General features: G+C 35.7%; 5 protein-coding genes across 8 annotated transcripts in view; 2 read left to right on the top strand and 3 right to left on the bottom strand.

The window, feature by feature from the left end:
* Positions 2,783–4,701, top strand: LOC105156088 (glutamate-1-semialdehyde 2,1-aminomutase, chloroplastic). Its single transcript, XM_011072127.2, has 2 exons — positions 2,783–2,981; positions 3,445–4,701. Exons 1-2 carry the CDS (start codon positions 2,814–2,816, stop codon positions 4,510–4,512), a joined length of 1,236 nt encoding a protein of 411 aa, XP_011070429.1. The 5' UTR covers positions 2,783–2,813; the 3' UTR covers positions 4,513–4,701.
* LOC105156089 lies at positions 5,395–11,211 on the bottom strand. The gene is made up of 7 exons (XM_011072128.2): positions 11,000–11,211; positions 10,478–10,911; positions 9,905–10,090; positions 9,526–9,633; positions 8,927–9,130; positions 6,953–8,853; positions 5,395–6,022 (listed from the first exon to the last, which is right to left on the bottom strand). The coding sequence occupies exons 1-7, from the start codon at positions 11,073–11,075 to the stop codon at positions 5,470–5,472; spliced, it is 3,462 nt and encodes a 1,153-aa protein (XP_011070430.1). The 5' UTR covers positions 11,076–11,211; the 3' UTR covers positions 5,395–5,469.
* Positions 12,601–18,898, bottom strand: LOC105156091. Of its 4 annotated transcripts, none has more exons than XM_011072130.2 (6): positions 18,576–18,898; positions 18,244–18,378; positions 17,086–17,142; positions 14,767–14,901; positions 13,207–13,307; positions 12,601–12,949 (listed from the first exon to the last, which is right to left on the bottom strand). In XM_011072130.2, the coding sequence occupies exons 1-5, from the start codon at positions 18,852–18,854 to the stop codon at positions 13,242–13,244; spliced, it is 672 nt and encodes a 223-aa protein (XP_011070432.1). In that variant the 5' UTR covers positions 18,855–18,898; the 3' UTR covers positions 12,601–12,949; positions 13,207–13,241. The 4 variants fall into 4 exon arrangements, with proteins under 4 accessions (XP_011070432.1, XP_020547522.1, XP_011070433.1 ...); XM_020691863.1 differs by having other exon boundaries at positions 12,601–12,952; XM_011072131.2 differs by lacking the exon at positions 14,767–14,901.
* LOC105156092 (large ribosomal RNA subunit accumulation protein YCED homolog 2, chloroplastic) lies at positions 21,623–23,351 on the top strand. Its single transcript, XM_011072133.2, has 7 exons — positions 21,623–21,845; positions 22,104–22,277; positions 22,384–22,473; positions 22,632–22,748; positions 22,903–22,983; positions 23,068–23,113; positions 23,211–23,351. Exons 1-7 carry the CDS (start codon positions 21,726–21,728, stop codon positions 23,285–23,287), a joined length of 705 nt encoding a protein of 234 aa, XP_011070435.1. The 5' UTR covers positions 21,623–21,725; the 3' UTR covers positions 23,288–23,351.
* The window catches only part of LOC105156301 (nucleolin 2-like), a 7,115-nt gene continuing 4,956 nt past the window's right edge, over positions 23,653–25,811 (bottom strand). Inside the window, exons 12-15 of the mRNA XM_020691736.1 lie at positions 25,641–25,741; positions 25,461–25,549; positions 24,506–24,795; positions 23,653–23,950 (exon numbers count right to left, since the gene is read on the bottom strand). Of these exons, the coding sequence (XP_020547395.1) occupies positions 23,925–23,950; positions 24,506–24,795; positions 25,461–25,549; positions 25,641–25,741 (506 nt within the window). The 3' untranslated portion in view covers positions 23,653–23,924. The remainder of the gene's footprint in view (positions 23,951–24,505; positions 24,796–25,460; positions 25,550–25,640; positions 25,742–25,811) is intronic.

The following is a 25,811-nucleotide window of genomic DNA, read 5'->3' on the forward strand; positions in this document are numbered from 1 at the left end:
CCCTTAAAATAATTGCCATGACGGTGATGATGGTTCTTGATCTCACATGTAGCTAAGTTATTTAGGCCAATCTTCTTAGTGACAGTGGGCACATTTTAATTGTTGAAGGACCAAAATGTAATTTCATGCAAATACTGGGCCAAGCCTATATGCATAAGAAGTTACAACCTTTTAAATTGACCAACAAACCAGGGGATTTCATTTTTTGTCCCCATAAATAGTTAATTATTTGTGTTTGATTTCTAATGTTTGTGTGCCACGATTTTTAATGCTTAAGGTTTACAAATTTTTATAAATTTGATGGTAGGATCAAATCTCTAATAACTTGTGAATATTATGTATCAAAATTGTGAAAAAAAAATTAGGGATTAAAAGCAAATAAGTGTTATATAGAGACCAAAAATATAATTTCTCCATTCTTTTTACAATGAAAGAAGAAAAAGATTTTTATTTGCTTCAATTAAAATATATAGTAAGAATAAATAATTTGATTGTAGTACATAAATAATTTGATTCATTTTTAAAAATTTTTGTTTGCATATAATCGAGATATTAAAATTTGATTTCAAAAACTCAAATTTAGATTCAAGAACTTAATTTTTATATTATAAGTTTTAAAATATTAAACTGAAAATTGAATTTTTATTGAAGTGACAATATGTCGTGATTTTAGATTTAATATAATTAATTATTAAATAATAATTTAATTTTATAAATATTTATAAATAAAGCTAGTAAAAGATATCCAAAAAAATTATTATTATGGGAGTAAGTTACATTTTTTGTCCCTATATAATCACTTATTGATATTTTATCCTTAATGTTTGTGATATGATTTGATACTTAATTTTTATATATTTATAAATTTGGTCCTTAATTTGATGGTCGGATTAAATTTATAAAATATTATTATATTAGGGATTAAAATTGTGAAGCATAAATAAATAGATACCAAAAGCGAATAAATGGCAATATATAGGGACCGAAAATATAATTTAGCCACAAATCGGAGACTGGCGAAATTTCCTCTTATCTGAATTTCTATCTCTATTCAAGTCAAGACAGCTCTAAAAGATAGACTCCAACCAAGAAATAGAAGCTGAGAAAATCACCCACCAAACGCCTCTACCGCCGGCCACCGTCACCACCACCAGTGTCCCAAAATGGCGGCTGCAATTACAGGTGTAGGGGTGTCGTGTCCATCAAAATTGAGTCAAACTGCCGTCGGCCGCCGCCAGAAGCGGTGTGCGTCGGTCGTCCGAATGACTTAATATTTGTGATAATTACTTCATTAACTGATCGATCAGTGTTGACTGTATTGTCCAACCATATGCGTGAAATATTCATGCTCTTGCCTTTCGATTTCTTAGATTTTCTTGTCTTAAATTGTCTCTGGGGGCTGAGATAATAATTCTATTGGTTGAAATTGGATGATGTTTGTTTCTGGAGACGGTGAGAGTAGATGTGGATTATCATAGCAGGTTAAGTTACAGCTCACAGAGTGCGCTATTGGAAAATTGTGATGATTAGACGGAGTAAATGCATTCCCTTTTCTTATTATTTTTTTGTTAGCCTATGAAATAGGTGGGAGCAGGCTGCAGGTTGAATGCTGGAGTTGCCAATTTTTTGTGGATAAAAACATAAACTAATTTTCTGATCTCAAAGAATGTTTATAGCTGAAAAATAATTCTGAAGTTTCTCGTTGGAACTTCTACCTCTGATTTGACTTTGAATATTTTGTTTTGGTGCAAAGCAGAAAAATTGAATATGCTTGTCTTCTTTTGTAGCTCAAATCAGTGGCTATGGATTTTTAATGCTATATAATTGATTGAAACTTTCCCTTTTTAAACTATCTGTCTGTTGATCAAAATTGAGACATTGTACTTACAGAGTTAAATAGTTTATCTGTTCACATTTCAGCAATTTTTAAATTTAATCAGCGAGAAACCTTTTTAGCATTACTTCTAAAAATGATTGGGCTTTCTTCATTCATATCTAAAAGTATTCTAAAATACAATATCAAAATACCATGAAAATACTTTACCACCCAGTAAGATCATGCACTTGCACACACCAAGTCCAAAGTCACTTCAGGTCTTATGATATGATATATTCCCTCCTCTTCTGTCAGTCTTGTTCCATTTGAAATAATGGGGTAAAGGTGATACTTTCTACATGAGGCAGAGTCTTATGATTATAGTACAGCATATCTTCAAAGATATATGTTAGTAATATATGCGAATCACAATATAAGACATGGTATTCTAATCCAATTTCCCATGATGTAAGATTTGCAGGAGGACAGAATTAACTTTTGGTCTTTATAAGATTGAGCACCTCTCCTCATAGTTGCATAGTATCATTAAAGCAATAGAGCAGTGATATATATATGTATATGGAAATAAATGATTAGTTAATAAAGTAATGTATTATCCATGGTTTACGTTTATTACTTTATAACAAGAGAGAGAAAAAGAATAAGAGATGAATATGTCACATCAAGTGAGAGAGAAGTTCTAGACAAGGAAGTAACTGAATATTGGGTTTTCTTTTCATTACCTTTACCTTCAATGAACTTAACTCTGTGGAGAAAAAGTTTTCATGTAATGCAAATATCTGTTGTAGGTACAAGTGGTGTGGTGGTCATCAGCCTTCTGATTTAGCATTTTGTTGTATCTCCTGCAAGATGAATTTAACTTCATTAATGTGTTGAGTCTTATGTTCTATCTATCTTGTATGGCCTCTGGTTAAATGTGCCAAAGAAATTTCAGCATTTAATTGAGCGTAATGTCTCTGAACGTTGACAGGAATTAATGCCGGGAGGTGTAAATTCCCCTGTACGTGCTTTCAAATCAGTTGGTGGTCAGCCTATTGTGATTGATTCTGTCAAGGGCTCTCACATGTGGGATATTGATGGTAATGAGTACATTGACTACGTTGGATCATGGGGGCCAGCCATTATTGGTCATGCAGATGATGAGGTTCGTTACTTGCCTCAATTATTGCCTATCTTGACATTAAATGGCTTAGGAATCTACGACATTTCTCGGGAACCTGTTAAAAGTGTGTTAGAAATGTTTCAAAGCAAATGCAGTTACAATTTGAAGGAAGCGCTTGGCTTCTCTGAATATAGAGTAGAAGCAGCCTAAAATATTTTTAACAATGTGTATTTAGGGATGATAACCATGAGGGATCTGCTTTTCCTGTATGATATTTACATTACAATTAAGAAATGGGTCGGGGATATGATCATTTACAAGCTTTTTGTGGCCTAGGGATCTTTTTGCACTTGCTTCCTAAGAAATTTGTGTTCATTAAGTGGTTTGAGATGTGGCCTTGAGCACGTGTGCATTGGTTGTATAATAGATGAGTGGATGATGAAAGGCTTAAACTGCTGTGTTTTATACAGTTTATGAAACAGATGTGGCATTTTGAAATTTGCAGGTACTTGCTGCCTTGGCTGAAACAATGAAGAAAGGAACCAGCTTCGGCGCTCCTTGCCTGCTTGAAAATGTCCTGGCAGAAATGGTGATTTCTGCTGTTCCAAGTATTGAAATGGTTCGATTTGTCAATTCTGGCACAGAAGCATGCATGGGTGTACTGCGGTTGGCTCGTGCATTCACTGGGCGTGAAAAGATCATCAAGTTTGAAGGTTGCTACCATGGGCATGCTGATCCTTTCCTTGTAAAGGCAGGAAGTGGGGTCGCTACACTAGGACTCCCTGATTCCCCTGGTGTTCCCAAGGCAGCTACCTATGAGACATTGACATCCCCTTATAATGACATCTCGACTGTTGAAAGCCTTTTCGAGGCAAATAAAGGAGAAATTGCAGCTGTTATCCTTGAACCTGTTGTAGGAAATGCTGGCTTTATTCCACCACAACCTGATTTTCTCAATGCCCTGCGCAGGATCACCAAAGATGATGGTGCTCTCCTTATTTTTGACGAAGTTATGACTGGGTTTCGTTTATCCTATGGTGGTGCTCAGGAATATTTCGGCATAACTCCTGATTTGACAACACTTGGAAAGATCATTGGTGGTGGTCTGCCAGTTGGTGCATACGGAGGAAGGAGGGAGATAATGGAGATGGTTGCTCCAGCAGGGCCAATGTATCAGGCTGGTACACTAAGTGGAAACCCATTGGCAATGACTGCCGGAATCCACACACTTAAGAGACTAAAAGAACCAAGCACGTACGACTACTTGGACAAGATTACCGGTCAACTTATTCAGGGCATTCTGGATGCTGGAAAGAAGGCCGGTCATGCAATTTCTGGTGGGTACATAAATGGAATGTTTGGTTTCTTTTTCACTGATGGCCCCGTTTACAATTTTGGTGACGCGAAGAAGAGTGACACCGCAAAATTCGCAAAGTTCTACAGAGGAATGCTGGAAGAAGGCGTCTATTTTGCACCTTCTCAATTTGAGGCTGGTTTTACTAGCTTGGCACACACTCCTGAGGACATTCAACAGACAATAGCAGCGGCTGAGAAGGTTTTCCGGACACTTTAATCCTTTGGCTTTCCATTGCTTATGACATGCTTGTCCTTTTTGTAGCCTACATATTATCTAGAATTTTGTTCCATTAAGAGTAGCTTTCAACTTGAGAAATTTCTGACTGTAGATCACTTGTAACACGTTCAGCCGACAAGCATTCCCTGTTATCTATTCGAAACTCATTTTACTGTTTGTCCTCCTCAACTCTTGCTTAGTTTTCAGGCTTCTGGCCATAATCCAAACCTCTTGCAAGAAATAGACATCATACTGATCTCCACACAATTACAGAATTTGGGTACATGTTCTGCCTGTGTTGCAATAATGCCACTGAATTAGGGATGTAAATGAGTCCCGAGTTTTTTTTGAAGTTTTTAGACTCGACCTCAAGGTAAAAAAGTTTGAAGCTCATCAAGGTGATCATTAATTATATGGCAAGTCTACTGTAAAATCTTTACTTGATACAATAATAAATATAATATATACTACAAAGATCGAACTTATTCATATTAACTAGTTTTATTATTAGATTTACTACAATAAATAACTCCATCAGTCACTTTATTTTGTTCCAGGAAAGTATTAGTTATTTTTTCATGGCATAAAGGACAGTTTTAAGAAAAATAAAATGCCTTGTCCCATAATTAAAACCAGTGTCCTTTGAAGCAACAAGTATGAATAACAATACGTTCAACAGTTTCGAGCTATCAAAATCATTAAATCAGCAGTTCCATAGGTTTTTAGCAGATATGTGAGCATCAATTCAAAACGAATTTGAAGAGCATAATTTGGTTTATGTAATGGGAAAATTTCTTTTCTTTTTTTCCCCATTCACTATAGTTCGAATAGCTTGAGCACATGTACAAGAGACATGAGAAGTAATCTCCTTTTTCTCTGAAGTACATACAGACATATATCAGCAATTCCTTCTATATCACTTGGACAACTTCATTAGCCATTAATCCTTTAGCAAAATCATCTCACGGTTGTCCCATCGTGAACATTGAACAATGGGCCATCATTCACAGGAAGCAGGCTCCAATAAGAACCTCCACTATCTATACATCCGCTGTGCCATTTGATTCTGTAAGAGCCCACGGGTAAAGAAGCAACGTCGAGCAAGCAAGTAGAGAACCCTTGACCTCGTTGATTTAGTTCAAAACAAACATATTCAGTTACCATCTTAGAATCATCGGGTTGGCCTCTAGTGTGCAGCCCATGTCTTTCCACGGAACCAATGACGTGTCTGAGCAGCTTTTCATTCAAGTCCATCATATCATCAATTTCGTGATCCTGCCTTCTAAATTGGGCTTGCCCTTTACTCTCTCCTGTTCCAGTTGTTATATGAGAATGTGGTTTACACATAAGAATGCAGTAAACTTTTTTCAGTTGACTTGGCAGGCTAGCTGGCATGTTCTTCAACTGAAGGCACAAACTCAGTGAGAGATGGAACCCCGACACAACTGATGATCTATCAATAATTTGACCATCTTCATTCGTCATAAAGAGCTCAGATGAAACAGCAGGGCTGAAAGTGTAAAGCGCCTTTAGATATAATCATACAGTAACAGCAAAAGGTAACTGCGACCGAGAGTTAGATATGAACTGCAGATGAAATACACTGAAATTCTAAAATCTAACTGAGACTGAAGAGACATAACTGAGAATTTACTTATCCAGGTAACACTCTTGTTTTTGCACTTTTAAATGATTATCACAGCAGAATTTAAGGATTTGAAGCAGTGAAATTAGACAGAAGATTAGCGAGAGAAATTAAACCTAGGTGACGTGCCTAAAACTCCAAAGAATCAATCAAGGTTTGGATTTGAATCACAAAATCCAATAGAAGCCCAGAAAGCAATTTAAGAACTCAGTATACATATTTATATTCCACTTCAGGTAATACTGAAGATTATATCTCCATGTATAGGCTCCAAGATTCTCCCAGTTCAAGGTTGATAAAGCTTTTATTGGGAAAGATGAGCTTATCCCAATTCAAAGCACAAAAAAGCCTTTACATAGAAAGCCTTACCATAGAACATGGAAATTTGCACTTCATGAAATCCCAAATGTACCCCTAGACAAAAATTACCAAAAAGAAACAGGTTTACGGACTATAAATAAATCCGGTGGTTGTTAGCTTCATAGATTTCTTACTTGCCATATAATCCGCTCATATTTGTATATCTTCAGTCTTTTACGGTTTCACATTATTTAGATGAAAAGGTTATATTTACTGCGATATTCAACTTCTCTTCATTAAAATGACAAATTTAGCATTCTAGAAGTTGCCATATATGCAGTAGATATGATTGGAAATAACGGTTTCTTATTAGAAATTTACTAGTTTATGATATAAATAACATTTGCGGAAACATGTCGGGAAAGCAAACTTCCAAGATGATAAACAATATATTTAGTCTTTAAAATAAACTAGAAGTTATTTATTATAGATTACCTTACTCGAAAGAAGTGATGGGGAGTCCGGAAAGGAATCAACATCAATTTTGAGATAGTGCCCAACAGCAGTTGCAGAACATTATAAAGAACTTGAGATGCTGCATCATCACATAACTGCACTCTGTTTGCATCACTTTGCAATCTAAAAATCTCGCCGACAGAATACTCACAGAGCTTGTGCAAGACTATTGCCTCATAAGAAGCATAGGAAACTCGAGACTGGAACCTTGGCAAAAAACAGCCTCTATTGTTGCGAAAGGACTTCAGAAGAAACAGGAGATTTTTCCTTGTTTTGCTGTCTATATGCCTCAATCGCCCAACTAAATCTTCTATAAGCAAGGCATGGAAAGGCTCCACCGAGTTATGAGATTTAGAAATCCTATAATTTTCTGAAGAATGCAAGTCTGGAACTAGAAAGGCAAAACCAGTAGTAAAGGCCACAAGTGAGCAGCTTAATGCAAGTGCAGAAACACTCGCCACACTTTGCCTGTCCATACCCATGAAAGATGCCAAGAGTAGATCCAATTCTCGAGCTAATTTTGTCATCCGGCAAGAAACCTCCATAGAAGAGTGTATTAAGGGACCAAGTGTCTGGGAAGTTGCACCTGGTAGCAGAATGCGTCTCTCTATTTGTCCACCAGAGCCAGTGCCATGTTGAGTAAAGGAAATTGTATCCAGTAGCTTCATCACATCGACAACAGTTCCCAGAGCCTTGGCCCTGACGGCCAAAAACCACCTCTGGAAACTGAACATATGCCCAATGCCAGAGGCTGCAAGGGTCTCTTCCGCAGAACGAAGTGCATCGCAAGCTCTGAGAAGAATTTCCATGTAGTTATAATAGTTACTCATCAATGCAATGCCTACCGTCGCATCTGAATTACCTTCAGAATGGGCAATAGAATTGCCTTGCTCAGGGAAGGCAAACAACTGAATATTCTTTTCTGCAGTTGAGAACTGAACCAAAGATTTCAACCAGCAGGAACAGGAAGCAGAATGAACCACTCCCTTAAGTTGTTCAAATATGAAAGCAGCTGTAGACCATGCCCCCTGACAGGCAGCATTTCTTCCAGCCTTATAAGAACACCAATAACTATGTCTTCCTAACATCTTCTTGGCACAATCCAAACCAAATATATCAAGCTGAAGAATTGAATCAAGAGAAAACAGACTCGAGTTTCTATGATGAGACATCAATTCCTCTGCTGTTCGCCACATGCAAACAAAAGCAGAATGCAGGTGCAATAAAAGACAGTAGCTCATGCTGATGTAGCTATTAAAAGAGCGGCACCGGCATACATTTTCTGCTTGACGCTTCAGCTCATCCAAAACTTGGCTCGTTTCAGCATCAGTTTGTTCAAGGTTTTGCAAGCAAACAACCACAATTTTCAATACACACAGCATGAGTTTTGATTCAACCACTAGTTTTCCATGGCTACCAAATTCTGTCACTTCATGATTTGACAAGCCAGTTTTTCCTGTGTCCATGACTTTGTCAATCATCCTTATCAGTTTGTCTATAAACAAGCATATATTGTTTAGAACAAGGCAATGAAGGTATGAATGCTTTTCAACCAGGTTGAATAAGATGTACAGCAAGCTTTTAACCTCAAGCTCCACAGAAAAGTCAGCCTGATGAATATCCACCTCTGGTGTTACCAGCAAAAGGATCTGATCTAAAACAAAGGATGTCACCTGGGATGCCAGGGCAGGACCACTTCCACCTGATACAATATCTTCTCTCCCCAAAACCTTTCCAGAAAGATCAGCCAGAACTCTAACAGCTAAAACTCTGGTTGACACAATGTTCGACTGTAGCATGCTTTTAACAACGACTAACAGCTTCAGGAAAAGGTCAGCAATCTCCACACAAGGAATGATGGATAAATTAAACAGAAGGATCTGCAAAACACCTGAAGTCAGAAACTCTAAGAAAATAATGAGGCCATAATTTAGTAATGCAAGCATAGAACACCTTATGCAAGATTCTTAAAGCTTCAAGCTGTACTGGTGGCTGACTTTCTGATCTGTGTAGTATGCCAAATAACTTGTAGACAGTGTCTTTAGTTGAGGGAAAATCACAAACTCCTCGTGCTAGGAAGAAGCGGTGGCATCTTAACGATGTAGCTTGCATGTGCAAAGATCTCTCTTCACTCACAAACACTGCAAGCAATTCTATCTACAACCAGAAGTAAGAAGCTACAGTAAAACCAAGTAATCACACTGCAGAAAAAAAGTAGAAAAGAAGCAAAAAGGTTCTACCTGTAACACAAACCAGTATAAACTTCGCTAACATATTAGCTGCATTTGCTTTTGCTTAGATCTGACACATTTTCAGGTTTTTACATTTCCAACCATCAACTCCTAATTATGATCAGCCAGCAGTTTATTGATCAATAAGCTAAATCCATGGAAAGCCAAATAGACCATCCAGTTCATAGTCCTACCTAGAAATTGAGTTCCACTATCTGCAGTATCCCAGGAAAACTTGGCCAACTTTCTCGTCCAGAATTTTTGAAGTTGTATGAGCAAGCAATGATTTAAAACTGAAAAATCAATAAGCTGAATAGGCACCTGAGTAGGAAGTAGAAGCATCCACCTAGAAGCTATTCTGGAAAGTGAAGTTAGCATCACAGCTGAGAGGCCATCTTCTGAAGAATCCATAAGAAGCTTTAAACCTGTCTACAAGAAGTATCTTTAAGAATTGCAACATGACCTTGTCACATAAAAGCATATGTCAACAACATGCACATAACATATGTAGAAATCAACATCTTGGTGCACCTAGCACACAGCATCTTAATCTCATAAATGGTGCATATTTTCAAATTTGTCTCCTCATAATAATTTTCTTATTAAACAAGCTTGCTGTCCTCAATATGCTTTAACTCCTGGCAAGAACGATCCAGATAATGGTATTTTGTTGTTAGAGAGCGGTGGAAAGATGCTGAACCTTATATGCCTTCTCTGCAAGCGAAAATGAGCACCATAGTTTGGAGAATGCTCTCCATCCAGCTAACTTTAGGTCCCTTGAAACCTCTGGTGATGAGACTATTACAGTAAGTATCTCCAAGAAAACATTCGCAAAGTCGTCTGACAATTCAGACAAGCATCCTGCGGCAAACAAAGCAGCCTTCACCTGCAAAGTGGCGGTAGGTTTTGTTCATCATACAACACAAAATTGTATTTCTATTTACTCTTGCAATCCTTAACAACCGTCCTAACGCGTAGCATAGAGCAAACAACAGCAGCCCACCAAGTGTGTATTAACAGATAGTTGGCTTACCTGTAAGTATGCATATATGCTTTATGGACATGAACAATTATCCTAAGAAACAAAAGCACAACTTCCAGTTCCTAATTTACAACATGAAATCTAACTGCCAGATAAATTTTATTCATTGAGATATTTTGCTTTTTCCCTCATTTTCCTCACTGAAATCCAAAGCCCACGTATATCTAATTGAACAGAAAGGAACCATGGGCTGCATGCTAAGTTCACAGACTAGAAACTTATAGCCCTTACCTCAAGAACATCACCAGAGACTAAACTTGATAGAATAATATACCGGATATCGGCACAATCTTTGGCAAAATACGCCCAGCAACCAAACAAGAGCAAAGCCAACGCCTTTTCCTCAGAATCCCCTTTATCAAACACTTCCTTCACTCTGCTCAACAGTTCCAAGTAATTCTCCAGTTTACCCTTGCTCAAAATACCTTCCCCATTTCTTCTCTTTCTCTTTTTCATTCTCAAGAAAAGCTTAACAACACCATTTTTAATCTGTTTGTTCCCTAACCTAAATGCATCCGCTAAACGCAGAAAAATCGCATTAAGGAACAGCTTGTCCTCGCCAGGGATTAAACCAAACATGCAGTACTCCGCAAATCTTAGCTCTGACTCGCTGTTCCACCACTCCAGCCGTCCGCCGATTTCTTCTAGGGCTTCAATAGATTTACCTAAACAACAATCATTGCTAATCAACGTTCCAATCCAGAAAGCAACAAAAAAAGAAAATATAATGCAGTTGCATGTATATACATTCACCTGGCTTTTGAGAACGGAGGCTTTTCTCAAGCTGAATGCTCCAGTCCATGGCGCAGGCCGCAGGAATTTTCTCCATGTTATGGGAAGGAGAGAAATTTCGAGGGAGAATTCGAGATGAACCCTAATTGTACCAATTGATGATGGAGGGGAAATTTGAACTGGCAATAGAAATGCAAATTGGGAAATCCGGACTAGAAATCACTCATATTCAAACTAATTCTATGTAATAAATAGGGTAAATTGCAGCTACTCATTTGAATTTACCGTAATTAAAAATATCTTATTTGAATTTTAGCCCTTTTATATTTTTATTTAATTTTTACAATGAATTAATTAAAATATCATTTTAAATCATAAATTATATTTTAATATAATTTTTAATTTTTTTTTGGAAGAAATTTATGAACCAATATTCTCTATCAATTATTTCCCATCTTCAAATTTTTTAGAATTTTTTTAAATATTTTTAGTTTTAAAAAATTTTAGCAATATAAGTAATCACACTTACCATTTAGGGTTACATGACAATTTTGTCATCTGAGAAAGGTATTTAATTTTCAAAATTAGAAAAGATATTCATAATTATATCATAGCTCAAGAAAGATAGCTATAATTACAATGTGATTTTAAAAAATTTTGAAACTGATTCGTAAATTAATTTTAATTAGAGTCTTATTTATAGTTTGGTATTTATTAGTTTTCAAAATAATTTATAGTTTGATATATGTTTTGGTACGAAACGATCAATTTATGAACCAAAATATTGTGGATGAGCCAATTAGCATGATGGAAAATGTCAAACTATTGTTTATATCACAAAGTATTAATTCATATGTACATAAAATAATTTTTCCAATTTCCCTAATTTTTTTGACTCACCTTTCTATTGTTTACAAATAAATAGATTTCATTAATTGGTTTTGTAGAACATATTTATGAAACTTAAAAGGGTTTTCAACAAATTTACATGCTTTTTAAAATTTTTTGCATAAGTGCTTTTAAATTTTATAAGAAGTTTACTTGTTTCATAATATGTTCACCATAAAAAGAAACGAAATTATTAGATATTAAAAGCTTTCGGAATTTTATTAATGAAATCTTAGTCTAGTAATTAAAATTAAAATCTCACAATCAAATTAAGGTAACAGGCTTGAATTTTACGAAATGCATGGGTATTTATTTTATTTATTGGTTGAATTATTAATAAGAAATTTATTATGTTAATTAATTATTAAATATTGGCGTAATAATATAATTATTATTATCAGAAACTTCATTCAAAAAAATTAAAAATGAAGCAGCAAGAAATCTCCATTTACTTTCCAAAACCAACAAACCCGCTTGTATTTGCTTTGAATTATATAAAGTAACAAAATTGTGATTATGTATAAAAAGTACAAACATCTCTTCAACTCTGAATCGAAAATTTTCATGTTTAAATTAAACCTAATATTTCATAAATTGAAGAAACAATTTATGAACTTGATAAACTCGTAGAGATTTAGCGGTTAAAATACGGTCATGTCGTGTTTTCCATAAACTACGAGCTTATAAGATGCTAAATATAATATGATGTCGTGTTTTCGATTTCTTTGTGTAAGTTTTACTGCAATACGATTCATTCCTGAAGTTGTGGTTCCATGTTCATCTTAGAATCAACAGGGTAACACTATATAGTGTCAACTATTATTCAGGAAACAACATTTCTTCTTTCAGAAATGCAAAGAAGCTGAAAAACTCACAAATTATTCAACTCAAACTTTACAAGAAGCAGTTGTTCGTTGTGTACTGCAACAGGACCAGCTCATGTGTAGTGCGACTGCAATATAGCCACTGAAGAACATAAAGCAGCAGGTCCCCCGTGTTTCTCTTACTTACGAGTAGCCAAGATCAGTCTTCCCAGCTTTGCTAGTATATCAAAGAATAGGCGACATCCTTCATGCACGCTATCTGCTTCAGAAGAACGATTTGAATAAGACACACAACTACGAACAGGGATTTACGTAGTAATACTAACACCACCTCTGTTATGGTCAAATCATAAAAAATATTTGTGTTATTTGAATAATTTCACTGATACTCCCCTTTTGATGATCTCTTCAGTATGTTGATGGGGTGTCAGAGTAATTATTCAAACCGTAATGGTGAGTTTGTAATTGTTCCTTGCGAATTAGGAAGAAGTTAACAGAAACTTTAACATGGCATACCAAAATAAGCCGATGTGTGGTTTTCCTGAAAAGGTTTACTTGTATATCCACTCATTTGCACGGCCCCCGGACTCATCCATATCTATAAATATGCTCACAGCCTGCAGCAAACAAGCAAGTATGAAGCTATTAGCGTGGACTAAATCATGGCCCATCTGAAAATTCGTGTTAACGTTAAGGATGAACTAAGCAGTTGCATAATGGTATCACATGACTTCTTTTTCTGCAAACTCTTAACGAATTAGTATGTCAGCAAAAATCGCCTGAATAAAAGCTTTGCCATTCTAAGAAAAAGAAACCAACATAGTTTTCTCAAATGCAAAACACCCGAGACAACGAAACTTCTGACCTATTAATCCCGACACCAGATTGACCTCTTAAAGCCATTACGACTTCATGCATGCAGACCAAAATAATCTCCAAGAGAAGCATTAGTCCTAGCAGACACGAAGTCCGTAATATTAAATAATGCCTCCGCTTCGTAGGGGTGTTTCTCTTGTTACTGACTGAAAACCTGACGAAATAGTTGTCAATAAGCCAAATCCTATCAAACACATAATAGTATAATAGCCTGCCGTCCACCCAGCCAATTAGGTGCAGTGTAGAAGCCTAATCACCTTCAGACATGCACTCGCTGCTTGAACAAAAATAGTCACTTTTAAGAGAAAGGCCAAATGGAAATACTGGGGATTATGTTGACCAAAATAATAAAATTTTCCAACAGTCTCTATTGAAGACTAGATGGAGAAGCAAAATGTTATACGACTATTGTTAACCTTTCTATCTTCTTTTTGAGGGACAAGATAACCAGTAGGACACATGCATAAATAGGTGACTTCAAGGGCTTTTCAGTATCTCAGTCAATATCTAGATCAAGTCTACAAACCTAGTGTGTTGATCTTCTCCGTCCTTCTCTTAGAACAGTTTCACGGGTACCCGAAGCTCACTTTTTTCATGGTTTCTTTACACTTTGCAACATAACAAAGCTGGATAAGCACTTCGACATTTCCACTTTGTTCTAATAGTACTTAATTTTTCGTGTACTTCATGAAATCACAAAATTGATCTTCAACTTTGCCATATCAACCTCCAGTGAGAATCTGCATAAACATCCTCCTTAAGTTCTTCTGGCAAAAACTATGGGAAGAAATGCTTCTGTCAACGTATTATTTGACATTTTCAAGTTTCTGCCAAAAACTTGAAAGAAGGTCAAACAAACTGAGGAAGAAACAATTCAAAGAGGAACCCCAACCTAAAGTCTGTTCTTATAGCACATGCAGATGTGAAGAATCGTCAACTATCAGAGTCACTTGCATAGAATAGAATGTCTATGTTAGTAGTATTTGAGAAACAAAGTTTCCCACTGAACAACAATGTAATCAGAACAAACACCTTCTTCTTTTGTTCGTATAGAATAATAAGGTCACAACTTGGAAGTAAACTTCGATCTAACCCTATCCTTTATTGAAACTATTGTTTACTTCTAACGGGGAGATACATCTGCATGAACATTCTTATTGAATTTAAACTAAGGACAAAATCAAGCGTCAAGGGGTTTACCTTTCCTATTCGAGGCCGTTCTTTCAACTTCTCAAGACTGCTTCGGACATGTGAGACAGCTCCCCAACATTTTAAAGTATTTGCCACATCATCAAGCCTTAAAATGTACTCTTCTTCAGTCAGTGGAAATGATCTCTAAGACAACGCAAGCACAACATAGCTGAGTAAGACTGAAAACAGAGCAAATTGGACTTTTTGTTTCATCTTTATTTAATCCACCAAGTCACACCCTGTAGAGTAAGTAGTCACATGGATTACATGGACTATATCTAAGCATGTAAATTCTTCAGTAAGAAAATAAATTGTTCAGAAAAACGAGGGATCGTGCTGTTCTCCCAATGGCTAGTTAGGCACCATAGTGCATACACCTTCCAGAGGATGCAAACTTAAGTACGACGAACTCGACTATGGTTATGGTGGATAAGTATTTAAAGTATCAGAAGAATATCATCTAAGTTTGAAAAAATGACTGAAAACTACAGAAAGTTTTTTAGGTAACGACCAGCTTTATTTGTGTTCTGAGCTCTGAACAACCCGCTTTCCAGTTATAGTTAGATGTTCCACCAAAATATCAGATACATAAGCAGCGTGAACCCATATCCTGATACACATACCTTGAGAAATATTGTGTTCACACTTGGAATCAATAGCAGGATTAAGCAGATCACTATACAAGCTAGCTTTGTTTGGTTCTTTCTGAAGCACGCAGGACGTGGCTAAATTGTTCATAGGTGGTTTCAGGTGACTTTATGATATTTGAACATGCAAGGATTCTTGTTCCAGTATACATGCTATAATTCACATGGGTCAAACCTAATGATGCTAAAAACCAGGCGAAGGAACACCGCGACAATAAAATTATTTGATGGGTGGAAAGGCAGATTTACCTCTTGCATGAGACAAGACTGTTAGAAGGAAAATTCATGGACAGTAGGCAAGAATATCTGCTTGTCTCGGGGGCAACACTTCCAGCCAGCAAAAAGTGGAATATAGAATGATAGATTTGTTAAAACCGCAACTGAAATGGTACAAATATACAATTCCAGCGAAGTGCTGAAAGGGACTCCAAGAGCAACTGCTGCAGGAGGTGTCCTATAAGATCAAATAGGCAAGGTGGTCTTTGCTTTTATGAAATTCTAGAGCTGGAATTTGTTATAGGCTGCACTAGCAGACATCCATCAAGTTTACAACTAGTGTTATTCTGTATCATGTGAATGCTAAATGTGTTGGTGATAAGATTAAAGATAAAGGCAGAAATATAGTTTTTTGCCGATTCAATACCTTACCATGGATGTCGTAAAGGTCAATACGAGCAACCAGGCATCTTTGATTTGTATATTCAAAAAGGACAAGATGGTAGCTAACTTCTTAGCTTAGAAAGTCCATATTTAGGTTAAAGTAGGTTTAGGTTAGGACCGCACAAGTTTCCAGGCTACATTACTGTCTCCCAGAAAGGCAAATTATATATTGTTAATTTTCATTTTTAAATGATTGTAAGTGAGTAAATGCTTGCTCATACTCCCTTGGTTCAAGTATAATAAACCAGTAGGTCTCCAATGATAAACACCCGCCTGTACATGGCAGTTCTTGTTATTAAAGAAAGATAATAATTAGATTAAACCAGAAGTGTTTCAATCACCAAGATGCCAGTATATTTTAATTCTTCTATCCTTTATACTGATGTGCGCAGTTGCAGTAACGCTTAAGGTGGCAGAAAATGCTGCAACAAAGTCAGCCTTATGATGCAACAACCGTCTTGGAAAGTCGGCAAATTGTATTCGCCACCTCCCCTCAAATTAGAACTCTTACTATTGAGCTTGACATTATAAGAGCTTCATATTTGTTACTTCTACATAACCAATTAGGATTTTGATATTGCTTGGTTGAAATTTGCAGTTTTTACTAGAGGAGCGATGGTCGAATCACCCTGGATGCATCAGTTCATAAAAAGTTTAAGGGGAAAAAATTACAAAAATAGATGATAGAAAACTAAGTTTTTTTCCCCAAAGATTTCACAAACAAAGCTTGAGAAGCATAGGCTATTACCTGTGACAGGGAGAAAAACTGGAGCAGCATAACTGCTACTGAAAACTGAGGGCCTAACCTTCTGCCTAAAATTCTATTCTATGATGTTATTCAGAAATTATTCTCTTGATTCTGCATACAGGCAACCAAGTTCCAAATTTTATTGGCTAATCCACATACTCAAAAGTTCTGAATTTTATTGGTCAATTCAAGCATACTCGAGGTCTCATTATTAATTCCGGCATAAGCACTGATAACATAATCTCCTATTAAACGATAGAAAAACTTGCTTACCTGCTCCATGTACTTCCACATGACATTCAAAGCAAGGAGATTTCTGCCCATGAACTCCTGCACCAAACAGAAACAATTTTTCAAGTTTTCATCTAGGCTGGAGCTCAAATAGAGTCCCCGTGCTAAATATTATATAAACAACCATCGATAAATGAAAACAAAAACTTAAGTAACTTGTTACACTGCACTTCACCTTTATATGTAGCAGGACTATTGCCGTCATGAATCAAGGGAACTAAAAATTATTTAATTTTGACTTCATATTTATTTTTGGAAGAGTCTATAACTTCTAAGGCTTACAACTAAAATAAAAGTTCTATTTCCAAACTGGTGGTAAATTTGGCTAGTCTAAGATCCTAAAAACTTGTTGTAAAATTGATCTATTTCAAATTTAACCTTTTGCAACATTAACAGAAAAAAGCCAGCTTGGCAACATGAACTTGTATGCTTGAAGAAATTCAGTCAATTTTAGCAATCCATGCAGTAATTAAGGAATGACTTGTGACATAAAGTACAAACAATAGGTTATTCCCAGTATAATTCATTAATATTGCAGACAAATCATGCTTAAATCGACTGTTGAAATACAAAGCTAAAAACAAGTATCCATATTAGCACAGCAAGACTCATAGGCACTACAGTAGCTTTAGGAACGTAATTTCAATCTGATTATTTACTCTCGATCAAATGATACCTTTAATATGCTGGAAAAACTTGTTAAAAATGGTTCATGGAATTTATGTATCCAGTGTGGCACAAAGGAAACAAGAATAGAACCATCAATTATCTACCTTCAAATAGTATTAAAGCATCAATCTTGAAATTCAGAATTAATTGGATATAACTAGTGGTCTGACCTAGTGCCATATAACAGTTCACCTGGTGGTAACTTTGGATGTGGGCCAAACTCCTGGACAACAAACATTCAACGGTGCTCACACGTTGAGGGATGAAAACACTAAATTGTTTAAGGTCAAAGAAGATATGCAAATCAGCAACCACCATACAGGTGGTAAAAACACGAGTTACAAATGCAGGAATCATGATTGAAAATCTATTACACCATGTAATTGTCTGCATACTCTTCGTCCACTTGCAAAGTCTTCAAAACACCATATGTGGCATATTAAATGGAAACGGAAAAGAGAAATCACGCACCTTCTTGATTAACTGAACATCATACGATCTCCCATATTTATTCCGTATAAGAGTTGCAAGATCTATCCCGCTGAAACTTGAGTCATCCACCCCAACAATTTTTTCTAGCTTTTCCCTAAGGATGTCACTGTTAACCTGAAAAACCTGAAATTATGATGCTTTCTCCCTAGTTGGCCAACAAAAATGGCCCACTACAAACCAGAACAGAAGTTTCAACATGCATACATCATTCAAGCCTCCATCACGCGAAAAGTTAAAGCCTCAAAACAGGGAAGGACGAAAAATCACATGGAAAAAGGAAGGGAGTAGGGAAACGGAGTAAATCAACTCACAGGGCTAACTCCGCTCTCTTGAGGATCTTCCCGCTTGACATCGTCCCCAGTGTCATCATCCCCTTCAACCCCATCCTCCAACTTACCAGAGAAAAGGGCCCATGAACTCCTACTGCGGCGCCGTTTAGGACCGCCGGAGACAATGGTACGGACGTGAGAGTCCTGATTGGAATACCCAAAACAGAGAATTCTGCCATCAATCCACCTGTGAAGAGTACTGAAACTCTCTCCGACGGGGGACAGCCGGGTCGGAGGGTGGCCGGCAAGAATAGTCGTCATCTCCGGGAGTCCAAGTATCAGATTCAGTTAACACTTGAGAGAGAATAGACAGAAGAAGAAGAGAATCAACGCAAGAGAAGGAAATGACTGGAGAAATGAGGACCTCAAAAAACCAAAAAATGAAAACCATGATATTTTTATTATATATATAAGATTAATATATATTACTTATGTGATCAAAATCATATTCTATTTTTTTATAATTATTAATGGCATTATCAAATTTTTATATATCTGCATATATTATTCTTAAAATTAAGGATAAATTACATGACACCACCGACGTTAGACTAAATATACAAAATTTTCATGTCTTTTACAAAATTATTTGTACACCTCCTGAGGGGTATTAGTATAATGTAACTCAAGGGCCATTTGTGTATATTTTTGTTACTGAACAAGGGGTATACTTATAATTACAATTACGACTTCAAGATATGTATTTATAATTGTACAAATCACAAAGAATATTTGTACATTTGAACCTAATTTATGCTAAAATTAAAGTTTTTTCCCAATGCAACATAGTATGCAAATTTTAATATGTATGTCGTCACACATCCCATGTAACTGCATGCTTATACGTTTCAAGCCCTTTTCTTTGCAAACAAATCTGTAAGACTCTATTCAAAGCGATTAATACTCCATGCGACATAGCACTGGTGACGACAGAAGTATCATCTTTTGATATCGTTTTTGGTAATGTTGCTATATACTCATCTCAAGCTCCTCATCGAAACTAAGGCCAAAACGTACAATATCTCATGCGCAACACATCAATCCAATTGCACGCAATATGATGTATTGTAATGCTACGCAAATCTAGTATTTGTATTTTTTATGCTTTTTGAGGATGTTATCAAATATCTAAACATATCCTTTTATTTGAATATCCATGGTAATTAATTAATCTATACAATTTTTTTAAGCTTAAAATTTAATTGACAAAATATATACTACCTAAAATGTCTTTTTTTTTCCCCTTAAGAAATTACATGGAACTATATAACATACCTAACTAAAAAATACATTTATATTTGTTGTATATGTAAATAGCCATATTTCTTCATCTACAAATAAATAAATACCCACAATTTTTTGAGAATTTATGATTATGCAAAACTTAAATAAATATTCTAGGAAAAATAACATTGTTAATCCTATACGTTCGATCCATGTCACTTTTGGTCCTATTTATTACGGGATTAGAACTTTTAGTCCCATAATTTACAAAAATTAGCACTTTTGCTCCTCATGTATTTTTCCATCTACAATGTAACGATGTAGTCACGTGCTTAGCACGTCAACGTTAAGTATTTTTTGTTGGAGGAAAAATTGACCTTTTTTTTCCAATAGTAGCATATGAGTGCTTTATTTTGGCCTACTTAATTCACTCGTGGAAAATATGATTCTTTGTGTTGTTTCTACTGTTTCAACTTATCGAAATATGGGATGGTTAAGATTTAATTTATGTGAGAGAACAAATAAATCTCTATGTTTTTTGCCTAATTTCCTTCAAAATTTATTTTTTTTCCCTCAAATGTAGTTATATATTTTTTTTCCAAAAAATGGTCCCAAGCTGGAAAACAAATCAACTTTCTTTCCAGCCAAAAATATTTAACAATCACATACTAACACGTGCACTACACTGTTAAATTGTAGACAAAAAAGTGGATGAAAACCAAAAGTGTTATTTTTTTTAAACTACAAGTGCTAATCCAATAATAAATGGGATCAAAGTAAAATACGCTTAACTTATGGACCAAAAATGTTATTTCCCAAATATTTTCATCCAAAAACAAAATCAAGCATAATTCAAGTTTTTATTGCTCAATGTGTATAATAAAAGTCTTAAATTAGGCAATGTTTAATAAGTTTTAATATATTGGCGTATATACTCTCCATTTTCAATATGTTAATTTTCTTCGTTATATCGACATTTGATATTAAATTTAAGTAAGCATGTCCACTCAGCAATATAATACGAATAGATAATTATTCAGTGAAAATAATTTCGATTTTGTCAAAATATTATAGATAATTAGTGACAACACAAGTATAGTGTCAAGAACAAATTGTTATCACTAGGTGGTCATCATATGTATGCATTGGCAAAACTACACTTTTAGTCCTATAAAATAGGAGATTCAACACGTTTAGTCCTCTATTTTACGAAATTTTTAAAAATAGTCCTAAAATTGACAAAATTCAACAGGTTTAGTCTTATGCTTTATAGAATTTTCCAAATGGTCCAAAAATTAGGAAAAAAACAACACGTTTCAGTCCTATGAATCCCGTAAAGCAAATTTATAATTTTTGGACTATCTTAAAAATCCCGTAAAGCATAGAATTAAATAAATATAATTTTTTTAAAATTTGTGAACCATTTTGAAAATCTCATAAAGCAGAGACCTAAAGAGTACTGAACCCCCGTCCTATAGGATTAAAAGTGTAATTATGCACACATACATTATTAACTGTTTTTAGAGACAACTTTATGTATAATATCTTATTACTAATTCTTGTTGGTGATAACATTTGCAAAATTTGTAACTATTTAAGACGATGAAACTCATCATTAACGTGACAGAACATAATTTTTAGTTAGGAAATACATATAATCAGTGACAATATCAAAATTTCTATTTTAACTTTTTTTTTTGGGGGGGGTTGCGGTTAATCTACTCTTTTCTTAAAGAAAATGAGTAGTAATGCATGAAAAGAAAAATATCTGATACATTGGTTGTTCAGTTGAGTGCCAACAAGGCTAGTTCTTGCAGCAGCAGGATAAGGTTATTACAACTTCTGCATATTCAAACTCTCCTTCTTCCTTCTTCTTCCTCTGAGAGAGATAGAGAGAGAGAGAGAGAGATGGGCGAATTTGGAAACATGATCAACAGATTCACATCAGTACAACACAAACTCGTGTACTTGCCAATTTCCCTACCTAGAGCTTCTGCTGCTGCCAAGAGAAATCAACTTCCTCCTATGGTAATCACTTAACCCTTAGGACACCAACCACCACTCCTTTTCATTTCTCTCTTCTAATTTGAACTCATCATGTCCATCACATATCTACTTCTTGTGATGTTTTATACAACCAAGATAAGTTGCAGACTGCTATATACAATAGTCTGGATCGTTTATTTTATTTTATATGTGTTTTTCGTGATATATAAAGCAAAATATGATAAAAATTAATGTATCCGAAATTTATACGTTTCCATTGGGGTTGATTAATGGAAAAAGGCAGGAAAGAAGAAGAGCAAAGCGCGGTTGATCACGATATCCCCATCGGACGGGAGATGGCATGGAAAATGGAACTCCGACTATACATTCTCCATACATGAGCTACAGCTTCATGATCTGCCCGACGATGTTCAAAAGGACACGGATGTTTCCGTTGCCCTTTCTATTCAGAAGGTGAATTAATTTTCCGAAATTCATTTACTTTTTGTTGTATTTGTTTGGTGATTAGAAAGTTTATTATGAATGATTATAAGTAAATGAGAAGTGAAATGTGAGACAGCATGCTGGACTTGGGCTGTCAGTGGAAGGAAAAATCACAACATGCTTCACCAGAAAGTGCTGCAATTGCTGCACCCCATACTTAAGAGAGGTATCTCCATCCTCGGACACACCCCATATATTCATCTTCATCGTCATCATCGGTAACTTGTGGTTTGATTTAATTCGGAAACCTAGTTATTTGTAGTTCTGATAATGGACCAGTGTGTATTGAAGACTGATTGCTTGTGTTTTGTGTTGTCCCATCAGATCAATACAACATTTAAGGTTTGGATTCTACCATCGACCAGGCAAATCAGAGAGTACCCGACTCATCATCATCATCATCAACAAGAACTTCCCGACATTGGTGCCGATGATCCTTCCGTAAATTTCCACAACATTTCTCATTTAGTATAGAGACCACATATACGTAAAAACATACACGCACACACGCAGATGAGTCTCATATATCATATGGAGCAGTGTGCATTGCAAGAGAGAGAAATTAAATGATGAATCACATATATTGAATGTGCAGGTAATATATGTGAAGCCTGGATATGAAGCTAATCTTGATCCCCTAATACAGGACAACATTCGGCTGGCCACTTCAGTTGAAGTAAGACATTCACTCCCACCATGTAATACTTTTATTTCTCTCCCTCTACATCCATTACCATAATAATGTATGTGTATTTTGTAGGAGACATGCTCAGAATCTTGCAACAACTCTCAACCTAAATTGCATCGTAAGTTGTACTATCCTTTATTAATTATGCTCTACCACTGCAATTAATTAACTATAATACAAATAATGAATGAACGAATGAATTGGTGGTGGTGCAGATTTGGGTGCAAGGAATAGAGCATCCATAGAGAGAAGGTGGCATAAACTCTTGGAGCTAAAGAAAACCAGCATTTGATCCCTACCCCTACCCTCTTTGTATATTACATATAATAATAAATGTACATATATGTACACATTTGCAAAAGTATGACAAGTCAATTACTAGAAATAGACAGGTTACTTCGATGCCATAGCGGGGCATAGCCTTCCGCAAAACTCGCCTTTAACTAATCAAAATTTTGGACACCATAAATTTCTTTCAGTAGAAGTACATTTTTTCAAAAATCATCATTTCAATTTTAATATATATCTATTACAATGGCTATTAATCGATTTATAATCATAAAACTCATCCAAATTTTGTATTAATAGTTATAATCACTGTTATAGATGTACTCCGAAAGTAATATTCTTTTAGCGTAGCTTAACAACTTTCCAGCATATTAGAACTCTAGCAAAATCACATTCTTCTTTACCCAAATCTTTAGCATTTAAATCCTCAAGCCAATGAAAAAAGGCATCCTACATAATGGCAAAATAAGGAAAACATAATAAATTTGCAGCAAGAAGAATAATAGTCACTCCCCAACTTCTGCATGTTTTGTCAAAAACTGATACCAACTAAATCTAACTCAATATAATTTAAAGCAGCACGAAAACTTTAGCCACACTCAAGCATCCAGCTGAGGCCAGAGTCCCTCATCTCCCACTACTTAATCGTCGAATGTTGTCTTCTTTCCTGCACCAATATATTGACAACAGGTTCGTTACATAATAGCAAAAATAATAGATACTAACACTATGATGCCCTGAGCATTCAGTTAGACTTGAAAATAATTAGGGAAAAGATGAAAGAGATAATGCCAAAAGGACATCAAGAGAAAACACATCACAGAGGTAAATTGTAGAACTGTGAACCAAAGTTGCGCATTCGTCCTAATTTCAACTGCCATTTCAGCATGTTATAATTGGAACCTAGCCTATAGATTCCAGGCATATTATAACAAGAGCTAATCCAGAGTAAAGGAAATTTTAAAATTGGAGCAATAAACAAGGATACAAGGCTCTATCACAGGACACAATATAAAATTATCCACTGTCCAGTTATTCTGAGCAGCTACAAAAAAGCAAATTCAATGTACAATTATTTTGTAATTAATATGAGAAGCAACCAACAAAATTGAACATGTTTGTTAGTAGAAACATAAAACTGGATGGCAGCTGGTTTTTAAATGGTCATCATATCAACTATATAAAAGGTGGGTGAATTCAACAAAATATCATTAATGCATACCAGTTCCAGCCGCAGCCATACTTGGTCTGCTGGGAGTCCCTCGTCCCCTACCACCTCCAAAACGACCACCACCCCCGCGCCCACCACCACGGCGACCGCCACCTCTCCCACCAAAGTCCCTGCCACCACCTCTTCCCCCACTCCTGCCACCACCACCTCTGCCACCACCAGCACTATCACCTCTAGGCTTTGCCTCATCCACTTGCAAGGTACCATCTCCAAATTCAGATCCATTCAATTCCAAAGCTTGGTTAAATGCGTTACTCTCCTTGAACTCGATATACGCCATCCTGTGAATAGACAAGTGAAATTTATTAGCCAGTACAACAAAATAAGGGCATGCAAAGGCAAGATTTATAGATCTCAGAGAAAGCACCACTCTTTTTCAGGGAGAACACCACATTGTTAAAATATGAAGTTACGTGTATAAGCTAGACAATGTTATCCTTTAATGAATAACTAGACTACATTTTCACTTAATCCTACTGAGGCCAATTCCAAGATTCTTCAAAACATCACCTAATAAATCCTACCACTCAGCATCATGTAGTGGTTACCAAAAGCAGAATGCAACAATCAAATTCACAGCTATTTTCCGTTTTAAATGGACATGATCTACCAGAAAGGAAATATCAAGAACAAAATGCCACGCCAAGCCCAATAAACATTCCACTTCTACATAATCAGAGTAAAAAATATATGTGATAGCATCTACTAAAAGTGAATACACAACAAAAAAAAATTCAAGGAAAACAAAAGGGCCATTCTAGGCACATGAAAAAGAAATAATAATGTCCAAATTCTATAATCAATTTTCTAATGCAGGAATCTACAACAATATTAGACAGATCCCAGGGAAAAACACACTAAATTGAGGATATTTTATATAGAAAACTAAATCGATGGGCAACTTAGCTATTACATAAAAGGTTAGGAGTAAGAACAGAGAACAGACCCTTTAACACCACCATCTTGATCTGTCGGAATGGAAACTCTTGCAATTTCACCACAAGAACCAAAATGTTCTTCCAGAGAACTTCTAATCTGCAAGTCATGTTATTTAAGTGATTCATCACATGGAAATGCAGAGGGGATACCAACGGATATGATGTCAAAATGATAATGCAATACATACCTGGTCTTCACCATCATATTTGTTAAATCCACGAACAAATATCGTTTGCCCCTGAGTTCTCCCTCCCCTCTGGAAGGATGGTGTATCTTTGCCACTAGAAAATTACATTAATCTTGTCACATGAATAAATATGGTTACGTGATTCAGCAGTACAGAAAATAGATCATACCC

This window comes from Sesamum indicum, linkage group LG2, assembly GCF_000512975.1.
Source record: "Sesamum indicum cultivar Zhongzhi No. 13 linkage group LG2, S_indicum_v1.0, whole genome shotgun sequence".
Classification (NCBI taxonomy): domain Eukaryota; kingdom Viridiplantae; phylum Streptophyta; class Magnoliopsida; order Lamiales; family Pedaliaceae; genus Sesamum; species Sesamum indicum.